This window comes from Pelodiscus sinensis, chromosome 7 (assembly GCF_049634645.1).
Source record: "Pelodiscus sinensis isolate JC-2024 chromosome 7, ASM4963464v1, whole genome shotgun sequence".
NCBI classification, from domain to species: Eukaryota; Metazoa; Chordata; order Testudines; family Trionychidae; genus Pelodiscus; species Pelodiscus sinensis.
In genome coordinates, this window is record NC_134717.1 from 1,511,752 (window position 1) to 1,529,944 (window position 18,193).

The following is an 18,193-nucleotide window of genomic DNA, read 5'->3' on the forward strand; positions in this document are numbered from 1 at the left end:
GTGAAGTGCCTTTAAGGGAGCGGGTCTTCCTCAAAATGTCCCAGCTGGCTGTTCTGTGCGGGTGGGCAGCCAGTCAGGCATGGCTTCCTCACGGTGCCCTACGTCGCTGGAGTTCCCACCCCTCCAGCCTGTGGGGCAAGCGTGGCTCCTTGCCTGGGCCTGCCTAGGGCTTCCCGCTGCAGTAGGGGGCGCTCTTCCGAGCAGGGGGCACTCTTCTTCCACGTGGGTCCTAATTCCTCCTGTTTCACTCTGGGGCAGGACCTGTCCTCACTCCGTGTCCCCAACCAGCGTGCGCTGGGCGTTCTATTTAGCTGCCGCGCTGCGCCCCAGAGCCAGCCGCATTGCCGCTGGTGGGACGGCGCCTCCGGGCTCTCAGGGGCCGGAGCAGCCAGTGCCTGTCGGCAGAGCGCCGACCGGGATCCGCGCAAGCAGCCGCTGTGTGGGGGGCTCTCCACGCGGCCAGATGTGGCTCGCGGAGGGAGATGAGCGTTTAAGGGCTGGAGATACACCAGTGGGGTGTGCTGGCGCAGCAGGGGCTGGGAACGGCTCTGCTTGTCGGCCGAGGGCAGGAAGTCACCCAGCCCACAGGCTGCGGATGAGATTCCCGCGCCGGGAGATTGTGCATACACAGGCGCTTCCTGCCTGGAGCGTTCCCGCGCTTCCTCTGACGCGCCAAGCCCGGGCAGACGCCGCCTGCCTGTGGCCGCTCACGCAGACCTGCTGGGGAGGCACCAAGGTGTCCTGCGGGTGGTACTGGCCTGCTCGGCCGAGACCACCCCCGGGCCCTCGCATGGACCCTTCTGTGCAACGGGCCTGGCTGAGGCCGGGGGGGCTCGTGACATAAGTGGATCCATGTGACTTTGGAAAGACGGATGTTTTCATCCCCCTTCCGCTGCTCCGGGCCAGACACAGTCCCTGTAGGGCGGGGAGAGAGGGAGTTAACCCTGTGGGCGCTGGCTGAGTCTCCTCCACAAGGCACCTGCTGATGGCTGGGTTTTGGGGGGGCCCTGTTGGCCTTGCTAGCGGGGGTGGGTCCCCTGCAGGGAGGCCCCGCAGACGGGAGGGGTTAGAACAAATTCCCATGGCTGGAAGGGCTCAGCGATCGTGGCTTCCGCTTGCCACGGGGCGCCAGGCAGCGCTGCCCGAAAGACAGGTGGAAGCAGAAGTGCAGCGAGCTGGCGATGGAGCCAGGGACGCCCGGGCTGGCTGGGGCTGCACCGGGGAGCGGCCGGGGAAGGATGAGGTGTCTGGGGAGGGGCTGTGCGGGGCAGGAGGGAAGGCCGAGGAAGAGGGTGACGTGTACAGAGCGCAGGGAAGGGCCGACGGGCAGGATTTCCTGACCGGGTAACTTTTGGAGACTTAGGAATTGTTTCCCGCCCTCACCGCGCCCAAAAGGCCAACGCGAACGGTTCCAAGGACCGACGGCCTCACCCCCGTCAGTCTGCGTCGGGCGACACTGGAGGGCACGTTTCCTCCCGAGTTCACTCCTAACGTTTCATTTATAGTAAATAAAATCTCCCCCCCTCTCCAAAATTGCAAGATGCAAAACCATGTTGAGCCAGCAAAGAAAACTCCCGGGAATAGGGTGGCCAGGTGCCCAGTTTGGAACCAGACAGTCCGGGATTTCAGCTTTCTGTCCGGGAAAGAAATGGAGAAAACCCCGGACAGAGAAATGTCGGGTATTTTCTATTTCAGTCCATTGTATTGTTGTCAGGAGTGTCAGTACGTAGGGCACTGCCGGCATGTCTCCCCGCCAGGCGGTACGCAGCTGCGCAGTGCAGAGGAGGGGGGCAGGGGCGGGGGGGCTGGAATCTCCGGGGACAGACTCGCTTGTGCGCTCTGCCGGGACCGTGCGCGGGATGGGCAGCAACCCGGGATCTGTGTGCACCCCGGCCAGCTCTGCTCCCTGCCGGTCGGTTCCCCTCCCGTCCAGCCCCCCTCCCTGCCGGCCGGTTCCCCTCTCGTCCAGCCCCCTCCCTGCCGGCCGGTTCCCCTCTCGTCCAGCCCCCTCCCTGCCGGCCGGTTCCCCTCCCGTCCAGCCCCCTCCCTGCCGGCCGGTTCCCCTCTCGTCCAGCCCCCTCCCTGCCGGCCGGTTCCCCTCCCGTCCAGCCCCCTCCCTGCCGGCCGGTTCCCCTCCCGTCCAGCCCCCCTCCCTGCCGGCCGGTTCCCCTCCCGTCCAGCCCCCTCCCTGCCGGCCGGTTCCCCTCTCGTCCAGCCCCCTCCCTGCCGGCCGGTTCCCCTCTCGTCCAGCCCCCTCCCTGCCGGCCGGTTCCCCTCTCGTCCAGCCCCCTCCCTGCCGGCCGGTTCCCCTCCCGTCCAGCCCCCCTCCCTGCCGGCCGGTTCCCCTCCCGTCCAGCCCCCCTCCCTGCCGGTCGGTTCCCCTCCCGTCCAGCCCCCTCCCTGCCGGCCGGTTCCCCTCTCGTCCAGCCCCCTCCCTGCCGGCCGGTTCCCCTCCCGTCCAGCCCCCCTCCCTGCCGGCCGGTTCCCCTCCCGTCCAGCCCCTCTCCCTGCCGGCCAGTTCCCCTCCTGTCCAGCCCCCCTCCCTGCCGGTCGGTTCCCCTCTCGTTCAGCCCCCTCCCTGCCGGCCGGTTCCCCTCCCGTCCAGCCCCCCTCCCTGCCGGTCGGTTCCCCTCTCGTTCAGCCCCCTCCCTGCCGGCCGGTTCCCCTCCCGTCCAGCCCCCCTCCCTGCCGGTCGGTTCCCCTCTCGTTCAGCCCCCTCCCTGCCGGCCAGTTCCCCTCCTGTCCAGCCCCCCTCCCTGCCGGTCGGTTCCCCTCCCGTCCAGCCCCTCTCCCTGCCGGCCAGTTCCCCTCCTGTCCAGCCCCCCTCCCTGCTGGCTGGTTCCCCTCCCATCCAGCCCTGCTTCCCACTGGCCGGTTCCCCCCGTCCAGCCTCACTCCCCCCGACCTCCTCCTGGCCAACCCTGCTTCCTGCTCGCTGGGTCCACCCCTATCTCCCCCAGCCAGCCCCACTTCCCCCGACCTCCTCCCTGCCAGCTTTGCTTTCTGCCGGCCGGTTCTCCCCTCACCCCCGATCTCCTCCCGGCCAGCCCCGGTCCTCCCGATCTCCTCCCCACCAGCCCCATTCCTCTCCCGGCCGGTCCCCCCCCCACACCTGAGATCAAGTGTGTCTGGTATTTTTTTGAAGCCATCTAGTAACCCTACCCGGGAACTCTCCAACCACAATGGCTGATTGGGGACTCGACTTTCCACTTCCCCTTTTTGGAGGAGACGGGGAATGGGCCTTTTCCCACGGGAGAGTCCGGGTGGGCAAAGCAGTGTTTTCCAGGGGCTGTCTTGCCAGCTTGGCCAGTCCCTGCGTGCGGTGCTGGGGGAGCCGGCTGCGCCGCGCCTCCGAGGTGCCTTGTGAACCGAGCGGGGCTCCGAGCGGCTCATCGGTGGGCGTGTCTCAAAGCTGTCTTGAGATTGGCCTGCGGGACGAGAGCTGCACATCGCTGCCTGCTCCAGTCCGGCTCCCGGTCTCCCCTGCTGCGGCGTGTTCCGCCGGCCGTGGCCGGTGGCCGCAGATAACGATCCTCCAGGGAACTTCCGTTCCCGGCTCGCCTGTGGGCTGGTGCTGCTAATGGCCTAATTAGCCACGCGGAGCTGCTGAGGAGCGTGGCCGGGGCGCATGCTGCCTCCAGCACAGGCAGGATTTAAGGACGGAAGGCCCAGCGCTGGCCCTACGAGGACACCCCCAATGCCGAGGGGGCAGGGCGGCGGCCGGGACTTGCCAGGAGGGGCTGAGCTTTCCCCTTGGGCTGAGCAGATGTTCACCGAAGGCCTTGCTGGGTTTTCTCGTAACATGTGCCGCGTGCACGCTTGGCTTTCCAGCAGGCCTCGTTTCTCCGCTGGGGCAAATGATTCTCGAGATGTTTTGGCTGCTGACAGCCGCAGCGAATTTGACCCCATATTTTTCCTCCCTCCCCTCAGATCGTTCATAACCGGCTGAGCGGACTTTGCAAATCTATAGGCTATAAAAAAGGAGGGTCCATTTCAGCCGGCCGGGGGAAATTTCAGCCTGTTATAAAAGTGACTCAAACAGAGGGGTTTGCTGAGTGTTTCCCTGCGGCCTCGCCGGCTGCGTATTCTCCCACCCGTGTCGCCACGAAAGGGCCAGATCCTGCTCTCCTCGCTCAGGGCACGCTCTCGTGGGGGTCGCTTTCGAGGGGCCGGGAGGTCCCGGCAGCCTCGACTTGTGCTTTGTCCTCGATTCTGCCAACAGAGCCCCATGCTGTGTAGGTTCCTCCGCCAGGTCCGGGCCCAGGGGAGTTCTCCTTGAGCGTAGAAACCTGAACATCCGCACGACGAACGCTCCAGTCTAGGGTGTCCGGGTACCATTGGCCTGGGATTGTCTCTCTTGCCGACAACCCCCTGCAAAATCGGGACTCGTGACTGTTCGCTTATTGCAATGGATCCTTCCTCTGCTTACCCTTCTCCGGTGAGCCAATGGGGTAGCAGTAGCCACCCAGGTGACCTCCCCGGCCAATCAAAACTGGCCAGATTTGGAATATTGCGGATGGACAAGCGGCAGGCATGGAATTGTTTGCAACTCGTTTCTGCAGGACGTGCCCAGTGTAGCCACTGGGTTTGCTCGGGGGAGTTTGTAGGAGGGAAAGGGGCCAGCGCTGGACAAGGAGCCGAGGGGGTTTGGGTGCCCAGCTTGGCACACCTGGGAGCGGGTTTTCCAGAACCCGCCGACAGCACCAATTGCAGGCAGCCAGCTCCTGCGAGAACGAGGCCCATGGTGACTCCAGCACCCACGGTCAGAGGCCACGTCTGCCAGCGCTGCCCTGGGTCGCTCGATTTGTGGCTGGATCTCACGTGGCCAGTGTGGGCTTTGGTCTCCCACCAGTGGCCGCTCCAGGTGGAAGTTCTGAACCTGCGCCTGTGTCTATAAACACCAGCTGCTCCAGAGGTGGCACCAATCTGGCTGTGCTGTCAAGGGGCGAGGGGACGGGGGAATGAATTAGTCGCCTTGAGCTGTGGCACGACTGCTAGTGAATCACCAAGGCAGCAGCTTTAAAACAAACCAAAGGCAGTTTTTCTTCATGCAGCACACGGCCAACCTGTGGAACTCCTCGCCAGGGGATGGTGTGAAGGCCAGGACTTTAATGGGGCTCCAAAAAGAGCTGGATAGATCCCTGGAGGTTAGGTCCATCAATGGCTATTAGCCAGGATGGGTGGGAACGGTGTCCCCAGCCTCTGTTTGTCTGGGAATGGGTGACAGAGGAGGGATTACGTGATCATTCCCTGCTCTGTTCCCTCCCTCTGGGGCACCTGGCACTGGCCACTGTCAGCAGACAGGACGCTGGGCTGGATGGACCTGTTAGCCCTGAGACCTGTGCGCTGGCGCCCCCCTTCCCCATCCTGCGATCCGTCCCGCTTGCTTCCCTCTCCCATGACTCCCCACGAGGGTAACTTTGGCTTTTTTTCTCTCGTCTTTAGGAATCCACCAAATCTCCCAAAAGTGCCCAGCCCCGACGCAGACCTTCCAGGTACACCCCCTCCCCCATGACCCCGGCACCATGCCCGGGGCAGAGACCAGGTACACCCCCTCCCCCCCGACCCCGGCACCATGCCCGGGGCAGAGACTCCCTGGGCCTCCTTCCCTCCCCAGCGGGGGCGTCCAGCAGCCGGGGGCCAGGGCTCATGCTGGTGTTTCACTGCAGAAGGTGAACGCCGGGAGCCAGCGGCAGGCCTGAGGCCGGGCAGACCCGCAGTGTGGGCCTGTAGCCAAGTGCCGGCCTTGGGCGACGCTGTTTCTTCCCCCGGGGCTGGTGGCGCATTGGCCGATTGCTGGCACCCTGGTTGGTAACTGACCAGCGCTGTCGCGGGGTGCTCGGGGGCACGGTGCTGCAGGCCTGGGGCTCTCTCCCCGTGAAGGGACCCCGGGGGAATAAGCGGCAGGATGGGGACCCAAATTTCCCCCTTTTCCCAGCCAGACTAAGATCAGCCCTCGCCCCTTCCCGCGAACGCTCCGCTTCCGCCCGCTGCGTTCCCAGCCCGCCCTGGGGGGCCCTGGGCGCCTCTCGCCTGCAGCGAAGGCAGCGGGAAGGAGGGATGCTCAGCTCTTAGCAGGATGGGGCCCGTTTCTGGGGTCCACGTGGTCTCCCCCGTATCGCGGGTGCCCCTTTCTTGCCCTCCTCTCTCTCCGCCGGACGCCTGCGGTCTCCCTCGCTCGCCCTGCTCGGAAACCCGGCGCGCCCTGTGGGGAAGGGCGAGAGAGCCCCGGCGAGACCCCCGCGTCCATGCTGGGTCCGCGGCCGGCTTCACACAAGCGTCTTTATTCCTCTGGGGGACCCCGGCGAGCTCCCGGGGATGCGGATCTCCCCGGTTTGCTCTGCACCCGGTTCCCGGAGCCGGGCTCTCCCTGCTGTGGTCCGCGGCCGTTTTTGCCGGCTGATCCCGGAGCCGCTGTGCCCTGCAGCGGTAGCAACGCCCCGGTGTCCCGGCGCGGCCTGGGGGGCGCTGGGGGGGAGGGCTCGGTGAGCGCACGGCTGGGGAGAGGCTGGCCAGGGTGTCCCGCTGCGCACGGCCAGGACCTAAGGGGGCGGCGTCTCGTTGGCCCAGGAGCGCGAGCCTGGCCCAGGCCATGGAGGAGAGCTGCGAGCTGGACCTGGTGTACATCACCGAGCGCATCATCGCCGTCTCCTACCCCAGCGCGGCTGACGAGCAGCGCTTCCGCAGCAACCTCCAGGACGTGGCCCACATGCTCAAGTGCAAGCATGGGGATAACTACCTGGTGAGCGCCCCGGAGAGGGACCTGGGGGGGGCACGCGGAGCTGGGTTCCCGGGGCAGGGGGAGCCGCAGAGCCTGGGCCCCGGAATTCCTGGGCTTGCTGAGACATCCAGCCCCGCAGCGCGTCCGACAGGGCCTCGGGAGGGCGAAAGGGGCCCCCAGAGTCGGGGCCGGGGCAGTCAGGGAGTGCCCGGGGTCCACGAGGACTGTAAGACCCGCCCTTCCACGTCAGGCCGGTGGGCCGGCTAGCCCAGGGCGTGCCAACGATCGGGCCCTAGGGCTGTGTGGCGCGGCCTGGGGGCGCTACACGCCATCCCTGAGGCGTGGTCGAGAGGCCCTGCACCCCGTCCCTGGGGCCGGGCCCTGGTACCTGCAGCATGAGGGCTGGGTGTTGCCCTGTGGCATGGCCTGAGGGCGCTGCCCCCCATCCGTGGGCACAGCCCCCCCCATCCGTGGCTTGGCCCGTGGGCTGGGTGTGTCTCCTCACCCGTCTCTCTCCGTCTCCGCCCAGCTGTTCAATCTGTCCGAGCGCCGGCGCGACATCAGCAAGCTGCACGCCAAGGTACGCGGGCCGGCGCCGGGGGTGCCAGCGAAGGCGGGGGGAGGGGGTCTCTGGTCCAGGCCAGAGGGCGGGGAGGAGCCGGAGGCTGGGCAGGAGGGCGGGAGGGGGGGGGTTCTGGGACCCCCACATGCCGCCCTGCCCCACCCTGTGCCCGGAGAGACGGCTCACGCTCAGCAAGCCCCGGCAGCGTGCCAGGGGCCGGCGGGAGCAGGGACAGGCCGATAGCGCCGGGGCGGTGGGCGCGGGGTGGTCTCCGGGGAGCAGAGAAGCCAGCCACGGTCTCTGTGGTCTCTGCAGTTGGGCAGCAGCCAGGCGAAGGGGAAGCCGGCTGGGCCGGGGCCGGGGGTGGCTTTGGCCCCGTTCACCACCGGCCTGCATGGGGCAGCCCCGGAGGCTGCTGCCAGCTGGGCCGGCCCGGGCGCTTGAGTCGGTGGAGACCCTGCTGCCTTAGCTGGGCTGGGCAGGAGGCTGAGTCCCCCCCCCCCGGGCTTGGGGGTGGGTCCGGGCTCTGCGGTGGCACAGGGACCCCCAGGGCGCCAGGCCCGCGGCTTGCACAGGGGCTGCCGGCGCACGGATGCAAAGCGGGGTGCAGGCCAGGGGGGCACAGGGCACAACGCCCCCCGCGTACCCCCCCCCTCCAGGACCTGGTTCGGCCCATCCCTTTGCTGCGTGCCCCCCCCCCCGCTGTGCAATGCATGCCCTTCCCCCGGGGCTGGGGGGCGGGTAGGCCAGCCAGCGCAGCCGGGGGGGGGGGGGGGTGCCGCGGGGCTTCCTGTCACCGCAGCCGAGCGGCCTAATCTGGGTCCCAGGCGACGGGTGGGCACGTCGGGGCTCTGGGTAGGGGCTCCTGCCACCCATCCCCTGGCGAGGTGCCAGCCCCTTTCTGCTCGGGGGGGGAGCAGGGCAGGTGGGGGGCCAGGTGCCAGGTTGCTGTGAACCCCTCCCCTCACACGTATGCGTGGACCCCGGCAGCTGGCACGGTGCCCTCCCTGCTGGTGGGGAAGGCCCGGACGGAGGCCTGTTCTGCATCTCCTGCCTCCCGCACCCGGCAGCTCTGTGCACACGGGGTCCCCCCGGGCAGGTTCCCCGGCTGGCAGCAGCGCCCCCCAGGCCAGCTGGCGCGAGGGGCCCCGGGTATCTACCGGAGGGAGCTTCCTCCCCGCCAGCCTCTTCTTCCCCCGTCTCCGCCCCGCCCAGGTGCTGGATTTCGGGTGGCCGGACCTGCACACCCCCGCCCTGGAGAAGATCTGCAGCATCTGCAAGGCCATGGACACGTGGCTGAGCGCCGCGCCCCACAACGTGGTCGTCCTGCACAGCAAGGTGAGCGCCGGCCCCCTGGGGGCAGGGCCCTGGGCCGTGCAGCCCCGCTCCGGGGGGTGGGGGAGAAGCCGGGGGCGCTGCACGGGCGGGGCAGGGCACAGGGACACCGGCCAACGACCCCCCAGTTCAGCAGGGTCCGGGGTTGGCTGGGTCCTTGGGGTCTCCTACCCGACCCTCTTGTGCAGCCTGGAGCATGCCGGTTGCCTGTGACCCCCCCTCGGTGGTGGCTGCTGTTCAGGGCGGTGGCACATCTAGGACCCAGAAAGAGAAACACAACCCACCACCTTCCCCCCGCCACTGAAAGGCAGCCACCTCTGGGGTGGCACGTGGCAGCTGTTAAACCGCACCCAGGAACAGCGGACGGGACCGGTCCGTGGAGAGGGATCGTGTGTGGGTGTGGCTCCCTGGGGGCGCTGGGGGACATTGCGCACACCCCTCCGATCAGGCAGCCACGCAGTCCTGCGCCCCGCCGGGATCGGGCCCTCGCGGGTGACAAATTCACACCCACGCCCGACGGGAGTTTGCCCAAACCAGCTCCTCCTTTGCTCTACATCTCTGCAGCCCCCAAAGGGTTCTTGTTTCCTTGTGCCCAGCCGCCCCCCCTTCCAGACCCTCGCTCTGCCTCTCCCTGCCCCACTCGCCAGCTCAGCTGTCCTGCAGGGAGGGGGCCGGCTGCACCATGGGACCCAGCGGTCGGGGGGGGTTATGACCCTGCATGCCCCCCCTTCTGGTCTAGCAGATAGGGCGGTGAGGACACAGGCGTGACGACACGCTCCGCGTGTGCATGCTTAGAAACACGATAGCCCCCCCCGTCCAGCCACAAAAACCCCCTCCCCGGAAAAAAGTCTCCCACGAGGGGTCCTTCATCAGTACAGAAACCCAGCACCGATGCCTCTGGCTTTGCTTGCACCTCCCTTCCCTAGCAGATCCCTCGCGGCGGTTCAGGCTGCTGAAATGCAGCCACCTCTGGGGTGGCGCACGGCGGCCGGTTGCCAGGGCTAGCCGGTGGTCGTCCGCGGGAGTGTGTGAAGTCGCATCAGGCCCTGTCCGAAGGAGCCTGCCACCGGCTGGGGTGTCTCTGGGTGCCAACCGGCCTGTGTGTTCTGGTCTCTCGCAGGGAAACCGAGGCCGGATGGGGGTCGTGGTGGCCGCCTACATGCACTACAGCAACATTTCAGCCAGGTGAGGGGAGCCAGGCCTTCGACTTCCCACGGCCGCTTCCCGCCAGCCTCATCCACTGCTGCTGGCTGCCGGGCGGCCCCTCAGTTGGGGGAGAATGTGGGCAGCAAAGGGGGCGCCTGTGCAGTCCCTGCCGGAGGGGTGGGGGGCTATTGGGGGTGGCCCCAGGTCTGGAGGGCCCCCCCTTGCCAGCCCCACTCAGGCAGCAGCCTGTTGAGCCGACCAGCCCCCGTTTGTGTTCGTAAATCGGGGGGGGGGGGGAGTTAGAGCCGCCTCCCCCAGTTGGGGGCCCCGGGGGGGTCAGGTGGCGACGCAGCAAGGGGGGAGGCCTGGGCAGCCCGTGCCGAGGGTGGGCAAATGGGGGGCTGATTGGGAGGAGGAGGGGCACTCTGGGCAAACACCCTCCTCCTGCCCCATGGCGCTGCTGGGCGCCTCGAGCCACAGCACCCCCTGCTCAGCCGGGCCCCGGGGTGCCCCTCGGCCAGACCCTCTCCGGGGTCTCCACAGGTGCTGCTGGGGCCCCTCCCTCCTGACCCGCAGCCCCTGCCAGCCCAGCCCTGCCCCCCATGGCCCTGCCAGTGCCCCTCCCTCCTGACCCACTGCCCCTGCCAGCCCAGCCCTGCCCCCCATGGCCCTGCCAGTGCCCCCACTCCCGCCCCACAGCCCCTGTCAACCCAGCCCTGGGCACCCCCGGCCCTGCCAGTGCCCCTCAGTCCCCACCCACAGCCCCTGCCAGCCCAGCCCTGCCCCCCATGGCCCTGCCAGTGCCCCTCACTCCCCACCCACAGCCCCTGCCAGCCCAGCCCTGCCCCCCATAGCCCTGCCAGTGCCCCTCATGCCCCACCCGCAGCCCCTGCCAGCCCAGCCCTGCCCCCCATGGCCCTGCCAGTGCCCCTCCCTCCTGACCCACTGCCCCTGCCAGCCCAGCCCTGCCCCCCATGGCCCTGCCAGTGCTCCTCCCTCCTGACCCACTGCCCCTGCCATTCCAGCCCTGCCCCCCATGGCCCTGCCAGTGCCCCTCACGCCCCACCCGCAGCCCCTGCCAGCCCAGCCCTGCCCCCCATGGCCCTGCCAGTGCCCCTCCCTCCTGACCCACTGCCCCTGCCAGCCCGGCCCTGCCCCCCATGGCCCTGCCAGTGCCCCTCACGCCCCACCCGCAGCCCCTGCTCGTCTAGGCCTTGGTGCCAGCACAGCCCTGCCCAGGCCCCCCAGCCGCACCCAAAGCCGCCTCTGCCCCACATGGGCCCTGCCGGGGCACAGCCCCCCGGCCCCCAGACAAGCCCCAAGGGACCTTTTCCCGGGTCAGATAACCATGGAACAGCCCAGGGGACCCCCCCCATCCACCACGCCCTCCCCCCACTGGACCCGGAGCCCTGCCCGCCCCGCTGACCCTGTGCACCTCCCCCCAGTGCGGACCAAGCCCTCGACAGGTTTGCCATGAAGAGGTTCTACGAGGACAAGGTGACGCCGGTCGGGCAGCCGTCGCAGAAGAGGTCAGTCCCGCGAGCTGTGAGCGCTGGCCCGGCCCCCCGGCCTTCCCTGATGGAGAGAAAGGGGGGGATTGGGGTAGTGTGGGCTCAGACATGCCAGGCCCCCTGGTGGCAGGACGTGGGGTGCAGGGGCACGGAATGAGGTGGGGGAAGGGGCCCCCTGGTGGCAGGACGTGGGGTGCAGGGGCACGGAATGAGGGGGAGGGGCCCCCTGGTGGCAGGACGTGGGGTGCAGGGGCACGGAATGAGGTGGGGGAAGGGGCCCCCTGGTGGCAGGACGTGGGGTGCAGGGGCACGGAATGAGGTGGGGGAGGGGGCCCCCTGGTGGCAAGACGTGGGGTGCAGGGGCACGGAATGAGGTGGGGGAAGGGGCCCCCTGGTGGCAGGACGTGGGGTGCAGGGGCACGGAATGAGGTGGGGGAGGGGGCCCCCTGGTGGCAAGACGTGGGGTGCAGGGGCACGGAATGAGGTGGGGGAAGGGGCCCCCTGGTGGCAGGACGTGGGGTGCAGGGGCACGGAATGAGGTGGGGGAGGGGGCCCCCTGGTGGCAAGACGTGGGGTGCAGGGGCACGGAATGAGGTGGGGGAAGGGGCCCCCTGGTGGCAGGACGTGGGGTGCAGGGGCACGGAATGAGGTGGGGGAGGGGGCCCCCTGGTGGCAAGACGTGGGGTGCAGGGGCACGGAATCAGGTGGGGGAGGGGGCCCCCTGGTGGCAGGACGTGGGGTGCAGGGGCACGGAATGAGGTGGGGGAGGGGCCCCCTGGTGGCAGGACGTGGGGTGCAGGGGCACGGAATGAGGTGGGGGAGGGGCCCCCTGGTGGCAGGACGTGGGGTGCAGGGGCACGGAATGAGGTGGGGAAGGGGCCCCCTGGTGGCAGGACGTGGGGTGCAGGGGCACGGAATGAGGTGGGGGAAGGGGGCCCCCTGGTGGCAAGACGTGGGGTGCAGGGGCACGGAATGAGGTGGGGGAAGGGGCCCCCTGGTGGCAGGACGTGGGGTGCAGGGGCACGGAATGAGGTGGGGGAAGGGGCCCCCTGGTGGCAGGACGTGAGGTGCAGGGGCACGGAATGAGGTGGGGGAAGGGGCCCCCTGGTGGCAGGACGTGGGGTGCAGGGGCACGGAATCAGGTGGGGGAAGGGCCCCCCCGTGGATCATGGAATCACGGGACTGGAAGGAACCTCGAGGTCATGGCACTCAATGTCTGTCCAACCTGCTCGTCAATATCCCCAGGGATGGAGATTCCACAACCCCCCTGGGCAATTTATTCCAGTGTTTCACCACCCTGACAGGCAGGAAGTTTTTCCTAATGTCCAACCTCAACCTCCCTTGCTGCAGTTTAAGCCCATTGCTCCCTGTCCTGTCCTCAGAGGCCAAGGGGAATATTTTTTCTCCCTCCTCCTTGTAACACCCTTTTGGGTACTTGAAAGCTGCTCTCATGTCCCCTCTCAGTCTGCTCTTGTCTAAACCCCACAAGCCCAATTCCTTCCGCCTTCCCTCCTAGCTCACGTTCTCTAGACCTTTCATCATTCTTGTCGCTCTTCTCTGGACCTTTTCCAATTTCTCCACATCTTTCTTGAAATGTGCTGCCCAGAACTGGACACAAGACTCCAGCTGAGGCCTAACCAGCGCAGAGCAGAGCGGAAGAACGACTCCTCGTGTCTTGCTCACAACACTCCTGTTCATGCAGCCCAGAATCCTGTTTCCTTTTTTGCAACAGCGTCACACCGTTGACTCATATTTAGCTTGTGATCCTCTGTGACTCCTAGATCCCTTTCTGCAGGACTCCTCCCTAGACAGTCACTTCCCTTTCTGCGTGTGACTGTTCCATCCTAAGTCGAGCACTTTGCATTTGTCCTTGTTAAACTTCATCCTATTGACCTCAGACCCTTTCTCCAGTTTGTCCAGATCAGTTTGATTTCTAATCCTCCCCTCCAAAGCACTCGCCACCTCTCCCAGCTTGGGATCATCTGCAGACTTCACGAGCCTGCTTATAAATGCCGTTATTGAAATCATCGGCGAAGATATTGAACAGAACCGCCCCCAGAACTGATCCCTGCCGGACCCAGCTCGCTGTGGTCTTCCAGCATGACTGGGATCCATTGAGGATTACTCTCGGAGAATGATTTTCCATCCAGTTTTTCGCCTTCCTCTGTAGCATGGGGCACAGATCACAGCTGGAGGATTCGTTGCATCTTGGGGTCTTCAAAGTATTTGAAGGCTTCAATATCTGAGATCTAGGGGAGAGGATTATTCTGGGAGGGGTGGGTGAGATTCTGTGGCCTGCACTGTGCAGGGGGTCAGACCAGATGATCAGAATGGTCCCTTCTGACCTTAAAGTCTAGGAGTCTAGGATTTTTGCGCCCACCTTATAGTAGCCCCACCTAGGTCGTATTTCCCTGGTTTATTAATGAGACGTCCATGCCAGACGGTAGCAAAAGCCTTATTAATGCCGAGATGGACCACGTCTGTGGAAGAGCGACCCCTGGTGGCAAGAGGTGGTGTGCACTGTGTGGGAGGGCGGGGCGTGGAGGGTGGTGGGAGCAGAGGTAGCTAGGCAGCCCTGGTTCCCCGCAGCAGGCGAGGGGTCTGGGAAGCAGGTGCATTGAAATTGGGCCCTGTCCTCGTGCTGGGGGTTGGGGTCCCCCCCCCAGTCCACACTCACTCAGGCTATATTGGCTTCATCGTTGTGAGTGGCTGCATGTCCCCTTTTCTTTTCCCGTCACCAATATCCCTCCGTGCTCCCCACAAGTCCCGTACCCGTGCAAGTCACTCTCCAGTCTCTTGGCTCAGTTCAGCTGGCTTAGGTGTCAGCCTGGCACACTCGTGGAGGGTAGGGGGGCTGGTTCCACCCCCCTCCAGTCCCCAGCCCAGGACCCTAAGAGCAGGGATGGTTGGTGGGGACTCGTCCTGCAACGCACCAACCCGTGGAGAGGTTTGGGGCCCTACTGCTGGTCCGACGTCCGTGCCCACCCGTCCTGGGTTACTTCCTACCCCTTGGTACCCGTTGTTCCAGGGCCATGCCATCCACCACATCTCGCCAAGTGCTCCCGTCCGGCGTCACCCACTCTCCTCCCTCGGAGCCCGTCCTGGGGCCAGACGGCCCTCTTCCGTCAAGCAGGGCCGCCGGTCCGCTGTCCGTCCCTCCGGTCTGCGCAGTCCACGCTCTGCCGTGGCCGACGATCCGCTGCCCCTTCTCGCCGGGGCCACCGGGTTTCCAAAGCCGGTGCCTTCCTTCTGGGGCGTAGGCACCGTCCTGCTGACTGGTGAGCCGGCCCTGAGCGCTCCCACGCATGCGCCGGCCACGGAGCAGCCCCGGCACCACCGCACAGGAGCTGCTCTGCGAGCCCAGCGCGCCTCTGCTCTCTGCTGCGGGGTTCGGGGAGCGCCCCGTCACCAGCCCCCAGGCCCAGATCACAGGCAGCGGCTTGGACTCGGGGCGGGTTGTCGGTCTGGGTCGGCTCTGCCCGTGTCAAGACCCCAAACGAGTGTGAGGCACGTAGGAGTGTGTGTGTGTGTGTGTGTGGGGGGGGGGGTCTGTCATTGCACGGGGTGTGCGTGTGCATCGAGCTGGCTGCGTGGCAGCGTCCGCAGCAAGGCACACGGGGTCAGTACCGATCTTGAGACCTTCCTCTTGCTGGCCCCGTGGCACCGGCTCAGGATCGGGCCCTGTCTAATGGCGTAGGGCTCCATCGGGGCTGGGCTGGGCGGCGCCCCGTCGGGCTGGCTCATGGTGCATTGTTCCTGCCAGCATCTTGCTGGGCGAGCCGGGACTTGGTCCACTTTCCAGGCGTGGCTGAGGGGCCGGTGCCCATCCGGATCCACGGGCGAGCAGCCAGGGAACGCCACTGGGCCACCAGCCCCAAGGACATGGTCATGTCCCCCGAACTGGACGCGGGTTGCCTTGGACAGGGGCATGGTGCAAGACTCCCCCTAATGGACCATCACGGAACCACCGCGGGGGGAGCTGCCCCTCCCATTGTACCCTGTGATACCCCCGCACCGGGCTGGCTCAGAGCCCTGGGCCGGGCGGATCTCCCCCTCCCTTGCCGTGGGTGCGGGTCCTGCCGGGGTGGGATTAGGCACGGCCAAGCCGTGGAGGGAAGAGCGGCGTGACCGCGGGCAGGGAGGGGCCTGCTCCCGTGCAGGGCGCCTGGGGCAGCTGGCTGGTACCGAAGTGGCAAAACCGTTCTGGGCAGGCTGCCCCCTCTTGGTGGGGGGGCTGCAGGTCAGATGAATGGGGCAGCCCCCTCCGAGGCTGGGGGAAGGGTCCTTTTCCGGCCCCGCCCACCGTGCGACATGCATTCCCCTCGACGCCACTAGGGGGCAGGAGCGGCCTCCCGCTCGCCATGCGGGGGCTGTTCCCACTCGCAGCCCGAGGGAGAGTGGCCGGAGACCCGTAGAACCAGGGTGGTTTCGAACCCATCTCCTCGCCCGCCCTGCCTCTGCGCCAGCGGGGCCCCCCGGGCTCCCCTTGTCCCGCCTTGCTCCCGCACGCCGCACCCCGGCCTGAGACCAGAGCAGCCCCGGGCGGGTGTGAACGCGACTGGACTCCGGATCGGTCTGGCTGCGGGGAGAACCCCAGCCCAGCGCGGTGGGGGCCTCAGCGAGGGTGCAGGAGCAAAGGCCAGTGCCCGGGCACCCAGAACCCCCGGGCTGCCTGGGACCGGGGGGGTGATTGCAGGAGGGTTGGGATGGAGGGCCCAGAGGTGAAAGCAACGGGAGCTTGGGGCTTACAAATCTTGGGGGGAGCAGGCTGAGCTGTCCCGTGGAGGGAGCTTAGGTTGTAGTTTGAAGCATGGGCGGGGGGGGGGGGGCATGGCTTGGGGAGGTAAGTCCCTAGCCCCGCCCCTTCCACTCCAGGCCCCACCCCCTTTTTGTACACCAGATCCCAGCTCCGCCCTCCACTGCGGCCACTGATGGCCCGTGAGCAGCTCCCCCCCTCCAAACTGGCCTCTGCCCCCTGACCCAGGCTAACGCCCCAGCCCGGGATAGCACAGCCCCAGCACGCAGCCTGGCCTCAGCCAGCCCCGGAGCTCCCGGGAGCTGGAGGGAGAGCGGGAGGGTGCAGCCCCCTGCCGGCTGGACCCCTCCCCAGGAAGTCCCCGTAGTTGAGCCACCAGAGCCAGGAGGACCGGCGGCGCGGCCCCCAGCCTCGGGCACCATGCCAGCAGGCTGGGGGAGGGGCCTGGGAGACTCCGGTGGGCGGGGCCAGGCGAGGCGGCAACGCCTCCCCCTGCCTGTGCTACCCGCCGCCCGGGGGATTTCACCCTGGTGTCTCCCCGCCGAGGGTCTAACGAAGCCCAGGCCTTGCCCGGTTTGGGTCAGCGAGCCCGTCTTTCCCTGGCGCCGGTACCGGAACCGCTGGGGGCACCGGGCCTCCTTAGGGTGAGCACATCTCCGAGGCAAACCGTGCGCCGGGTGAGCCAAGGAGTTGTGCTCCGCGAGCTTGCCTGGCTCCATCGCGAACGCCAGCACGCCCGCGCCCTCTCCCAGCGTGGTTGGGTTGGGGTCGGGCCGGGGGCTGGACGCGGCGAGGTCTGGGCCAGCCCTAGGATTCGGGGCTGGGGGCTGAACGGCAAACGGCGAGGCTCAGCGCTTGAAGAATGGCGCGGCAGCCCGACGTAGCTGGTGCCTCTTAAAAAGGCAACCTAGGATCTGTTACCACTTGTTCTCGGAAACCATCCGCTCTGCGCGCAGCCACGGTCAAAAAACGCCGAGAGAATTTCAGGCACCAGCAGGAGAGGGCGGGATAATAAGGGAGAAAATATCGTAATGCCACGATATAAATCCATGGTATGCCCATGCCTGGACTAAGGGAGGGCCATGACAGAGATCTGTAGCATCACGAGGCAGTATGGATGAAGTGAATACGGAAATGTTATTTATCCTTTCATGTAACACACAAACTTGGGGTCTTCCAATCACATGAATGGGCAGCAGGGTTAAAACAAACATGAGGAAGTACTACATCACACAATGCACAGTTAACCTGTGGAACTCCTTGCTAGGGGATATTGTGAAAGCCAAAAGCATAACTGGATTCAAAAGAGTGTGAGATGAGTTCCTGGGGGATAGGCTGATCAGGGACACAACCCCATGCTTTGGGTGTCCCTACACCTCTGCTTGTCAGATCCTGGGCGTGAATAGTGAGGGATGGATCCTCTTTTGTTCATTCCCTCTGAAACACCCGGCATGGGCCACTGTCAGAAAGCAGGACTCTGGGCCCGTGGACCATTGGTCTGACCCAGTCTGGCCATTTGGATGTTTTTAGGACTCTTCAACAGAGGGTTGAGTCCCTTTCAAGATGGGAACAGAGCTACCGAGGATGGGCCTGAGCGAACCAGGCTGCGGCCTTAGATGTAGTCACAGACGCTGAGCTAGAAGGCTGCCACGTGTGTGGATCTCAGGAGAATTCTGGGCCCTCCGAGTCTCTCGGCAGACCAGCATCAGACGCCTGGCTAGGGCAGACGGGACCGACGGGGTCAGGCCTGAGGATGGGAGAAGCAGAGGAGTTTGTAGTCAGGTTCCAGGCCGAGGCCTAAGCAAAGGATCCGAGTCTGAATCAGGTTTTAGGGTCTGGGTCAGGAGGCGAGGTCCAAGGCAGGCGTTCCAGAGCAGGCATGATGGTGGCAGCTCTCAGAGAGGCCCATGGTTGTCTGGACGCTTCCTGGACTGCTCCTTGGGCTTATATACAGCAGGGAGCCAATCAGGAGCCACGAGGTGGCTGCCTGTCAGACCTGTTGAGGCGGGACTTCCTGGGGTCTGTGTTCAAAGTGGGCTGTGGAACGATGGGTGGGTGGAGCTTCTCCTGGGTAGGAGCATGGTGCTGGCTGCTGCTTGACAGCGTCGAGGGCCTGAGTTCACGGCTCCCCGGTGGGAGAAGGCCAGTTTATGGACGGAGCA

General features: G+C 66.4%; 1 protein-coding gene across 13 annotated transcripts in view; it reads left to right on the top strand.

The window, feature by feature from the left end:
- TNS1 (tensin 1) overlaps positions 1-18,193 on the top strand; it is a 241,298-nt gene that overhangs the window by 125,954 nt on the left and 97,151 nt on the right. For all 13 annotated transcript variants that reach the window (XM_075932996.1, XM_075932995.1, XM_075932997.1 and 10 more), the window contains 6 exons: positions 5,446-5,495; positions 6,571-6,742; positions 7,251-7,301; positions 8,499-8,621; positions 9,739-9,803; positions 11,210-11,293. In XM_075932996.1, coding sequence (XP_075789111.1) covers positions 5,446-5,495; positions 6,571-6,742; positions 7,251-7,301; positions 8,499-8,621; positions 9,739-9,803; positions 11,210-11,293 — 545 coding nt within the window. The remainder of the gene's footprint in view (positions 1-5,445; positions 5,496-6,570; positions 6,743-7,250; positions 7,302-8,498; positions 8,622-9,738; positions 9,804-11,209; positions 11,294-18,193) is intronic.